The sequence below is a fragment of the Malaya genurostris genome, chromosome 2, assembly GCF_030247185.1.
Source record: "Malaya genurostris strain Urasoe2022 chromosome 2, Malgen_1.1, whole genome shotgun sequence".
Lineage (NCBI taxonomy): Eukaryota > Metazoa > Arthropoda > Insecta > Diptera > Culicidae > Malaya > Malaya genurostris.
Window position 1 is genome coordinate 106944596 of NC_080571.1, and position 12122 is coordinate 106956717.

Consider the following 12122-nt stretch of genomic DNA (forward strand, 5'->3'; position numbering starts at 1 on the left):
TGTCCGTACAAATGAAAAAAGCTTACTGAACTACAAACCCTGTGCTGTCCCTCGCTGATATCAGCTACTTTTACAGACAGATGCTCTTTTTTCTGCTTCATCATCATTGACCGTGATATAAAATTCAATTCAGCTACTGCCTCGACCTTGTGTGTAGGTTCGATACTAAACATTGATGCCCATTCGGGATGGCTTATGGATTTCGATGTGTTCAATGGCGTTACTTCTCTTTATGTTCTGGATGCACTGGGAAATTAGCTTTCGGAACCAAATGACTACAATGGTGAGTTTCTACACAATCCACCATCAGACGAGTACAAGGAAACGGTTTTAATATGAAAAATCTTTTTGAATCATTTTATTTTCTACTTTTAGACTTCGACTGTTCAGTGAAAAGTTGCTTGAATTTAACTCTTAGTTCAACTTTACTTTCCAGCAAGCACCTATTCCAAAATTCGTATTAGAATGAATTACAAAAATTACTTCCAGTTATAAACTTGTTATTACTTACACCTTCATCAGGTTAGCAGACACGAAAATTAGACCCTTCTTATGAGTCCCATTTTCAGGAATTAGGTTGTATCTGTTAACTTTTACTACAAGTTAATTTGTTCATTTAATCATAGAAAATCATACAAAATTAGGTATAACCACTGAGCAATCAGAATAAATGCTATTACTTGCACTTTCTGAAAAGAATATTCACAGTTTCATTCCTTTTCGGTTTTCATGAAATGACGAATATTAAGTTGAATTCAGCGACCTTGCTCATCTCTAAAAATCTCCGAAATTATGGAAAATTTGATGATTTTAGGTCCCAAATCCTTCCTCACCGAAAGTTATTTCACCCAGAACCGTTTCACCGAAAGCCATTTCGCAGAAAGCTGTTTCGCCGAATCGGTAATTTCACCGAATTTATTATTTATCTGAAATTATCGCCCAAGGCATAAATATACGAGCACCTCATTTTACGCGTAAAATGTTTGCCAGTATACGCGTTTTGCTTGAGTCAAATCAAATTTCGCGTTATTTCAGTTTCTGTTAAGTATTAATAATTATGAAATGAATGTTCACGTGGAAAAGTATCTTGTACCTGGATTACTGCTTCACAGCCGTAACTAAGACTTGCCGCTACAAAATCTAGACACTTCTAAACACGTATATCTCTGTAAATACTTCGTTATGCGTGAAATATTTCGCAGACTGATGAGCACATGTCTTTCAATTTTTGGTAATATTAAAAGCTTTTAGATTTAAAACGCGAAAAGCAATTTTGTGCAGTCGCATCTGCCGGATCTGTCAGTAAGAAAACATGCAAAAAATCTTGGTTTTCTTGCTAGCACTGTCAATAACGTCTTTCGACACACGTTTAGCAACAGCCAGGAAGGCTGAGAGTGGAGCAAAAAATGATCTCCGAAACCATCAGAAGGACGCGAAGGTGAAGCAAATATTGCAAAAGAGACCAGATCTTTCGGTACGTACTGCGACTAGAGAAATTAAAATGTCACCAACTTTTGTGCAATAATGATACGCATGTGCAGTAATAATAAACAAATTTTTACGGCTAAAATCCGGGCACGCAAATTGTATCGCGAATATTTGACGAAATTTTCCTGTGTGATTGGCAGGGTTTGTATTGTGAATCCTCGAACGAACGAAGCAACAAAAAACATCTGCTGTGAATGCTTTGCTCGACATAGCTGAATGAGAGACCTATATTAGAGAGAAACTGGATGCGTGAGAGTATATGCTACTAAGCAGACCAATTCCCCTAGCCAAGTAAATTGTCTGTGCTCTCAGTCGTAGTTAATACATGAACTAAGTAATCCATAACAATGTAATGAAATGAAGGGTTCGCTCTCGTTAGTATTGTACGAGAAAGAAGACCTTGCCTCACGGCGTGCTACAAGACGCGAAGCAAAGTCATATAGGCAATGTTTACGGTTTATTTTTAAAGTGTAGGTTTACAGAAATCATTTTTAACATAATGTTCGCATTCTAAGACCAAATTTGATCACATTTCAAACATACTTTAAACATTTTATAGCAGAATTTTTGCTTTTGAGCCCATTTTCAAAACGATCAATTTGTTTCTTGGCAGTTTACACTGTGTATATATCCTAGAAACACTAAAAGCAATGTTCTTTAAATTAATATTCATCGGAACTAAAAGTTATGAATCTAGTTTCCTCATAGGCATCTACAATATGAGAACCATTCATCAAATGCTAACCTTATGAAGCATAGGTCTCAGCAAGCGGGCATATTCATGAACTAATGAACGAACGAAGCAGCTCTCCTTGCTTGTGTTGCGCTGTGAATTCTACCTGACATACGAATGTGTGTGAATAGCACAGATGGTGAAACCCTTTTGTTCATATTCGTTGCTTCAATTTGCAAGCCCTGGTGATTGGACGCTGAAACTTATGTGCTGGAAAACTTTAAGAAGCATTTCAGGTCGAATAAAAAGTCCAAATTTTCCTAAAAAAATATTTGATTCGGCAAGCAATATGCAGCTGTGGTCCAGTAAACCAAAAGCTTCATCACAACCGGAACGGTAAACATGAAAATATACCATAAAAATACCTAATGAAGCGATTGTTACCATTGCTACGCAGCCATGACGCTCCCTCGCTATACTGGCCTGATTTGGCATCTTGTCACTACGCCAAAGATGTTTCCGAAAACTTGGGACAAAAGCAGCTAAATCCTTTTCAGAAAAATCTGCACATACCCTAATGGCAGGAATTAACTCAAAACTTCCCAGCTTCTTCATGCGGCCTAATTAACACTCCGAATACCAAGGGGGTAAAAAAAAGTGGGAACGCTAATTTTGACTGACTATATCATAGCCATTTTTGGACCGATTTCAAAACTTTTTTTACCATTAGAAAGATAAATTCATTCGGAATAAAATCCATTTGAAACATGGAAAACCGAAAATTCTATTCAAAGTTTTTATAAAAAGTTTCAACTAAAGTCCTTTGAAAAAAAAGTGGGAACGCTCACTTTGGCTGGCCATATCGCGGCTGTTAGAAGTCCGATTTTGAAAATTTGTTTATCATTAAACAGATACGTCTATCGCAACATAACTGGAATAGAAAGTATTTCAATTATACTTTGGTCAGGTCAATAACTTTTATCAAAAACGTTCATCAGACAACAAACACTAGTTATCTCGCTCTATACCTATTTTCTGCTCAAGCAATAGATATTTATAATCGCTTGTTGTCTTCCTTCTCTACTGTGCCAGTCGCTGCCTGGCTATCGTTAGCGAGACACCCTATGAAGGCTGTTTAGTAGTCTGCCCTTTCACTACCAGAAGCAGATTGTCACGGAAAATCAAATGATTTAAACTAATAAGGAAATCGAAATATGACAGAACGAAATTCAATCGAGTAAAGGTAAGTGAAGGATTAAACCACTAACTGAAATATGAAAAAAAAAACATCAGAACATATATATTTCGCTTTAGGTTATTGAATACAACGAAATTATTGCAGCTACAAAAGCAATTCTTATTTGGTTTGGTAATTGAAAACATGTTTAATAGATGCAAATTCTATTGTGAAACACCAAAACGCCTGCATTTTCACGAAGGGTCAAAACTCTATCCACGATGTTTTCGGTGATTGAACTAGATCACTTAAAAACAAATTTAAAAAATCGATGAGTCCCAGCACAGAGATCTACCTTAGTAATTTCCTTATCACTTAGCATCACCAACTCATACGTAATTATCGTTCCAGCCATCTGTGTAAAAAAAACAGATATTTTTAATCAAGACAAAAGTAAAGCATGTCAAATTTTCTCGTACCGCCAATATAACCTTTCGCTTGAGGTAGAAGAACTGGTGTCCCGAAAGTGCGTTGTCAATGTTCAAAATCTCGTTTATGAATCGTTGAACATTTGTGGTCCAGGAATCTAACGGAACCGCCCGCAAAACTGTCAGCGGTTTTCTAGATGCGACATATATGTGCGAGGAAGCAAGCAGCATCACCAGCGTTTTCAGTACCAAAAATGCCAATGAAATCCGATAGTAAAAGGTAGATGACGGTGAAGCATCAAGCCTAGCTGGAAAATAGAATCATGTGATGGACAACTAGAATAATTATTACATTAAATAATACGCACTGGACGGACATGTAGAACTGATAAGTTATGAAGAAAATGTCTGAGCAACATGTAACCAAAATCATTGGAGATAGAACTCCATCCATGTGAGCTACCAGGTTAGACAAACGTGTGTAATCCTGTCTCACTTCCGCCCAAAATAAATCCGGCATCGGCTTTCCTTTCAAGTGTTCAATTCTGGCATAAAACTGTTCGAATCTCGTAGAAAGACTCAAACTAACTAGCGTCACGAAGAGGTCCATGAATGTCCACGTGACAAGGTAAACTTTGTGTACAAACTCACTCAGTACAGCCAATGCTGGACTAAACTTAATATATCCAAAAATCTGATACTGTTCGCGAACGTAAAACGATTCCCAGAATGATGTGCTGTTGTCACAACGGTTAATATAGTCTTGATTGCTTACGTAACATGATACTACATGTATAAGGTCTTCCACTGAAACAAATTCGAATCGTGAATTGAAGTGCATGTCTAGAAAACGATACTTACGTAATGCCAAAACTAACATAATTGAGCCAACGCCTCGAACGTGAAACTTTAAACTCCGTTCCCTCATCTTGTACGGTGAATGCAAGAAAACTTCCTCGCACATACGCCATTTCATCAAAACTGTTCGCCATTGAATCGCAACTACGAAGAAGCAAATCAAGCCACAAAAGTTAAAAAAATAATACAGAATACCAGCTAGAAGAACAGTTATGTTAGTCGAACAATTCTTGAAATGCGTCAAGTGAACTCAATTACCAACTTTTCCAATTGTCACACTAGTGCTTGCCACGTGGTGTACCTGGGCAATAATAACCAAAGCGCACAAAACAAGCAACATCGATGAGTATAAAGTTCTCAGACTAATCCACCGGAAAAATATCCTGTTTACATCATTGGAAAAAACTCCTTCAATCGGGAAAAGGGAAAATATCTGTGCAACAAAAATAATCGGTCGCAGTGCCGACCAAAAATCATCCATCTTAAAACTATGCGCTGTAGTAATGCTTCAAGGCGGCTTTCAAATGAAACGCGGTGATAATCCTGCTGCAATGGAAATAGTTTCCAGATCGTAATTACCTCTAATATAGATATGGCCATTGTTTACCTCTCCATAGGATCACTGTTAATGGAGAGAATAGCAACACCTGCTCCAATAGCGATTAGAAGTACGAGCAATCCTGTGTAGAATCAGGTGCCTGCTTGACTTGATCCATCAACACTAATTCATAGGTCACGAGAGTACCAGCCATCTGAAAATGAATACCCACAAGAGAAAGGTAAAACATGTAATTTTCAAACGTATTTTTTATCAGAATTAAATTGTCCAGAAATCCAGAAATGCCTACGAACAATTTTTTCAAGAACGCAAAGTACAAAAATTCAAAAAAAATACGAAGGGTGGGTAGTGTCACAGACATAACTGAATGACGTTGATACGAATAAAACTGACATGCCTTTTTCCGTGAATATCGATAGTCGCACGTACTAGTTAATTGATTGTGTGAATTTGGCAAACTTTTAATGCTTTACTTGCACAATTTTAACGGTGCAAAGATAAGGCGGAACTCACGAGAGGAAAAAATTAATTTAATAAAATTTAACCATTTATTGATAATTATTTGTATTATAGCCAGCCCAATTTAAATTTCATACGATGAGAAATATACTGTAAAAAATTTAAATATCATAGCGTTTCTCAGACACAGGCATTGTAAAAATTGCTTTTCATTTTTTTCAATTATAGAGGTTTTATTCTTAACCCTCCGCCTGACTGATGGGTCCTGCCAGACCTTTTTCGTTTTTACCGTTTTTTATAAATATAAAACATAGGTATAGGTCGCTCAAACTTTAGAAAATTTTTCCGAGGCCCGGAGGGCCGAATGTCATATACCAATCGATTCAGCTCGACGAACTAAGCAAATGTCCGTGTGTGTGTGTGTGTGTGTGTGTGTCTGTATGTGTGTTGTCAACTAAGAGGTCGAGATCTCAGAGATGGCTGGACCGATTTTGATCAAAATAGTCGCAAATGAAAGGTCCCCGTCACCCAGAACGCTATTGAATGGTTTTGAGATCGGATGTTTACTTTTTGAGTTATACGAAGTTTTATGTCAGTATCTGTCACAATTGACTTTGAAAACAGAATATATTTTCAGACTTAGATTCCGCATGGTAATACCTATCCAACAAGCCATATATTGTTAAAATCCGTCCATTTTTAACGGAGATATCGAAAATTTTGTGTAACCGACTTTTTCCCCTATTCCAGCAGTACAAGTTTTGAGCGCTGTCTGGCAAAGAAATGCTTGGGAGCAACATAAAACACGATTTTTTATGCTGTTACATACATTTGTTTCTAAGTACGCAAAAGACTGTGTACAGCATGATATTTTGCCTCGGACCGATTTTAGCACGGTTCGTTTTTGGCAACATAATCATTCGAATATGCCATATGTAAAGAATTTTCGAGTTGAAAGCAATTCTATAATTATGTTGATTTAAACTATTTACAGCAATATATGCTGGAAAATCATAACAACCATATACCATTCGATTCAGTTCGTCGAGATCAGCAAATGCGGTGTGACAAATAATTTCACTCAATTTTTTTCGGGAATTTTTTTTTTTTTTAAAGCCAAATCTAATTTCAGAAACAAAAGTTCAATTAAAATAAATCCAATTTTATCCAATTTTGACTTCCGATTCTGGAATTGTAGGATGTTGAATTTTTAAAATTCAAAGCTATATAGTAGATGACAATCCCGAAAAGCTTTAAAGTTGGACTCAAAAATATTGCAATTTATTCGTCATATGACCATACGAATCGGTTTGGGTTATGCTGGTTCCTAAATACCGGCTCTAGAAGTACATTAAAGTACCTTAAACTCTAGAGTGGAAATTAATTCGACATATCATGGAATGTTTAATCGATTGTTACACTTTTAGATTCACATTCGATCCGATTTGCAGTTTCGACATTGCAGAGTAATGAGTGATTAAAATCTCAAAATGGCACTTAAAACGACGGACATTAGAAAAATGTCATGAAAACTGAAACAACAAAGAATATTCATGTAAAAAACACATGCGGATTGATAAAAAAGGTATCATCTCACTGCTAAGTGGATTAAGCACGTTTTTACCATCAATTTTACCTATTTATAATACATACATAAATACCTAAGTATTTATATATAAATGAGTAGGGGTCTGGCCAGAACCAGTGATGGCAGCACACGAGCCAGCTCTCATACAGCTCGTGTGCTGAGCTCGGACATCACTGGCCAGAACCATCAGTCAGATTGAAGGTATAAAAATATCTGTCAGGCGGAGGGTTAAGGTCAATCGCCTCTTCAGGCCAGAAAGCTGTTTGACCCTATGTGAGGGGTTGGGGATCGAACCCAGGTGAGCTGCGTGAAAGGCATCGACATCGACACATATCGCATTAGAGATGGACAATTCGTTCGCGAACGGTTCAAAAGAACTAGTTCGTTTGAAAGAATGAATGATCAATAGTTCCTTTTTTGAGAACGACAGTTCTTCAGCCCAAAGTCGTGGACCTTTTTTTGTTCGCGCAATCCTTTTTGAATCTACGAAACCTCACTTCTAATTGAGATCTCGGTTAGTCATTCAATAGACAAATTAACTATGAAAAGAACGAACGAACGGCTCTCGAGAACTAGTTCTTTTTATAGACCTCTGCATCACTGAACGGTTCTTTGAAATGAACTGTTTTGACCATCTCTATATCGCATGACGAACTCCGCTGAAATATATATCAGATATCGAAATCATTCAATAGCAATTGAATGACTAAAATGACCGTCTTAAACAACTTGCACAATTGTGTCTCCCCCATATTTGTAACAATGTGTAAAAGGAATAGTGAACCAGTGAACTGGAAGCTATCCTTCAACTGGAATCGCTGGATCGATCTCGATAACCTTCTAGACGATTCGAAGGCGGGTATCAGAAGCGAAGATTCCAGGAGAACAAGCATTTCGGTAGGTTACAGTTTCCGTTTTCATCTTCGGAGATTAAACCGAATACTTTCGTGACATAGCATCAGCTACCAGACAAGTCAGGACGCAAAACACTAGTACGGAGGTCATTTGGAAAGGTTATAAGTCCGTCATACAGGGTTACCATCGCCTATCAGTCTAGTCCTCTGGTTTTCTTTGCTGTATCTAACAAATGTCTCTATGTAGCTCGATCCATGGCCGCTCTTCACCAGCTACCAGATCAGATTGAAAAACCATTTTCACTGAGTTGCCATCCAGCATTCTTATGACATGCCAGTCCATCGTATCCGTGCAATTGTAGCTGTCCATACGATAGGTGGTTCTCCAAGTCTCAACGTTCCGTCTTCCATTTGCACTCCGCCGTATATTGTCCGCTGCCAAAATACTCCAGATCTTTTGACCAATCGGTTTAATCAGTGTTTTATAGATAGTTAATTTCGTGCGATGGCGTACTTTATTCGATCGAAGGATTTTTCTGAGTCCAAAGTACGCACTATTTCCTGCAAAAATACACCTCTGAATCCCGAATACTCGGATGTAGCACATCATTCTATCCATCGTTGCTTCGACGAATCGCGTTAGTTTTTTCGGAAACCGGAGTACTTGTCCTATCACGAATATTTGATCCATAGTGTCACGGGCCCTTGTAGATCCCGCTTGGTACGGACCTACGAAATGTTTTACTCGGGATGGTCCGATATCGATGTCACTTAGTCACTGCTTCCGTGGTCTCCAGAGTCACTTGTTGGAAATAAGTCGCTCCGAATGGTCAGTAATCGTCAAGATCTGTTAACTTAAACAACCTGGCGATCAGCAGCACAAGTTGTATTACTTTTTGGGCATCGTATAAGACAAGGGTCCTCCGCGTTTCGGTCGAATGTTTACTTCATCAAGTCACATTTGCAGTGGCTATATATGGTGCAGTTTACATTTATATTGATTCTCGAATAGGAAGCTGTTGACATATCACGAGATTATACTTACTGTCAAAATTATTTGCCTTTTCAAATAGAAAAATCTTTTTCCGGATAACAAATTGTCCCCCGAGGCCACATCATCTGCCAAACGTTGTAGCTAGAATTGAAACATTGAAAACTACTTGTAAACTTGCTAACACTCGTACTTACATCGAGGTTCCAATTCTTAGATGGTACATTCCGCAGCAAACTAAGCGGACTTAATGATGCAACATGTACTCCCGAGCTAGCATAGAGCATACAAATCGTTCGGAACATCAACAAAATCAACGAATACCAAAAGTAAACCATGGTGGCTAAAGCTGGACGTCGTCTGAAAGTAACCCATTCTCGATTATTTACATGCCTTGTTCTTTGATTCGATGGATCCTTACTGAAATCCATTAAACAGCTGTGTCGCAATGAAGTACATATCATTGGCGCAGGCCAACACAATCAGATGACCGAATTTGTCGTCAAGAAACCACACCAACTGGGAAACTGCAAGGTAGTCTCTGCGGATGTCTTGCCAGAAATTTACTGGATATACAGTGCCTTGAATTGCAGCCAATCGCTGATAGATTTGCTCATACCGGAACAGAGCTCCGAAACTAAACGATATTATGAAAATATCCAAATACGTCCAAGTATAACGCATGCACTTGGTTATCCACTGACAAAAGGAACAAATTTGCCTTACTTCTTAGAAACATACAATCTTAACATACCTCTACGACGATCACAGATCCGTAACTAACCGGCACAAGCCGGAATACCTGTGGGTGTGTTCGCTTATAGAAATTTTCCCAGAAACTGACATTTGTCCGATTACAAAACTTCATATGCACCGTATTAGCTTGATAAACCGAGTAATACAACAAAGAGTCTTCAAATATTGCTAGCATCAATAGCACACACATGGCCAACCGAATCCTCCTCGTCAGCTTCCATTTTATCATGTGTTTGGTAACTGTATTATAAGTATCCTTCAGAAAAAAATTTTCGCAAGCGCTAAATTCCCCTAATATATCATGCCAACGGATGGCAATAAAAACAAAAAGAATTGCTGTTGTATAAACCGTCAGCAAATAGACAATGTCACCAAAGTAGACAAGGTTCAATCCCTTTAAAATGCATCTTCTACAAGCGAGAACCACGTGAATGCCACCAAGTACTATATACAGCATAGAGTAAATGAACGGAAAACTTCGCACTCTAAATCGTGTTTTCCTGGAGTTTTGATTGAAGATTTCAACTACCGGCATCAGAGATATGCATTGTCCTAAAAGAAGCACTGAAGGAAAAACAAAACATTATAATTGAACGATTGTTTAGTACGGTGTACTCACCAGGTGCCACAGCTTGATGAAAGCTGCCATCGTAGGTCCTACTGGACTTTACCAGTCGGGATTTTTTCCTCGAATATCGAAAACCCAATAGCTTTCTGAGGCCACGCGACAGCTGCACTGATAACGTCATGTCAACCGATGCCGAAATTCCCCCAGGAACTGATACGAGTTGTGCATGCCAACATTGACTGGTTGTGGCAATGGGACAACTTATCATAGAATAAACATTAAAAAGTCGTTCATTATCCACCAGACGCTGTTATATGAAGATTGAGTGGAAGCTTGAAAGCAATTATGGAACACATGTTAAAGTGAGTAATGCATTTTGCATACCTTGCAAGCGCTTATCGATCGATTGCTAGCGGATAGGTGCACAATTCAACATATCCGATGAATAAAACGTTTTATTTTGGAACTTCACAATTTTGGTAAATCGGTAATATCAATAAAAATAAAATAAAAATCTACTCCAATATCGATTATTTTAAAATGGCTCTACGAAAGAGTATAAGTTAGGAATCGTTACTACCGTGTGCGTCGGGAGAATTTTTTTGCTGATTTCAAAGTTTTTAAAAGAGTGAATTAGATTGATTTTCCAACATTTTGTAGTTTGCATTTAGGCTAGTGATTTTCGTAATTATGATTGGTGTGCTGCTCCGTGCAAAGCATTCAATTCGAGCTCTCTGACAACTGGTATGTTTCGATACATAGTCGTGATAAACATCACACAAAAATTCGGTCCGAAATTTGTTCTATTTATATAACTTTAATTTTTGAAAGCTGGTGTGATTTTTCATTGTAAGTAATCACAGTAGCAGCAGACTAGAGATAATTTTTGTTCCAAACCCGAATCCGATCCGTATCCGTCAAAAACTAAAAACCTTTACCCGTACCCGATTCGAACTCGATAAACCTGATTAATTTATGTGAAATATACATTTTTATACTAATCACCCAGTATTCCCGAAACCGGAAGTTGGATCTGACTGAAAAGAAAGATGTTTTATAGAATCTTAAAACTTTTCATTTGAATCTTAGATGATTCTTAGATTTCATTTGAATCTTAAATCGGTTCAGCCATCTACGAGAAAAATGAGTTACACAATTTTAATTTCGTTTCACATATCATCCTGTAGTTCCGGAACCAGAGGACTTTTCATATGGATCTGAGTTTGTAGAAAACGATTGAGTCATCTCAGAAAAAAATTGAGTAAAATTATTTATTTTGAAATTATTATCACACACGCATTAGCTGATCTCGACGAACTAATTCGAATGGTATATGCGTGTTATGTTCTTCCAGCATTTATTGCTCTAAGTAGTTTAAAACAATATAATTATGGAATTGCTTTTAACTCGAAAATGATGCCATCATCTGTTTAATTTATGTCATATTTGAACGATTATGTTGCCAAAAACGAACCGTGCTAAAATCGGTCCGAGGTAAAATGTCATGAAAAAGGATGCTGTACACAGTATTTTTGGTACTTAGAAACAATTAACAATATAAAAATCGTGTTTTACGTTGCTCCCAAGTATTTATTTGCTATACTGCACTCAAAACTTCTACTGCTGGAATAGGGGGAAAAGTCGCTTACACAAAAATTGCGATATCTCCTTTAAAAATGGACGGATTTTAACAATCTATGGCTTGTTGGGTAGGTATTACCGT

General features: G+C 37.6%; 1 protein-coding gene across 1 annotated transcript; it reads right to left on the reverse strand.

Annotated features, from left to right (window-relative positions):
• Positions 1–3504: 3504 nt before the first annotated feature.
• On the reverse strand, positions 3505–10559 carry LOC131428748 (uncharacterized). The gene is made up of 11 exons (XM_058592791.1): positions 10451–10559; positions 9830–10395; positions 9497–9774; positions 9273–9435; positions 9130–9219; positions 5297–5376; positions 4883–5130; positions 4628–4822; positions 4135–4573; positions 3818–4070; positions 3505–3753 (listed from the first exon to the last, which is right to left on the reverse strand). The coding sequence occupies exons 2-11, from the start codon at positions 10364–10366 to the stop codon at positions 3643–3645; spliced, it is 2394 nt and encodes a 797-aa protein (XP_058448774.1). The 5' UTR covers positions 10367–10395; positions 10451–10559; the 3' UTR covers positions 3505–3642.
• Between the last annotated feature and the right edge of the window lie 1563 nt (positions 10560–12122).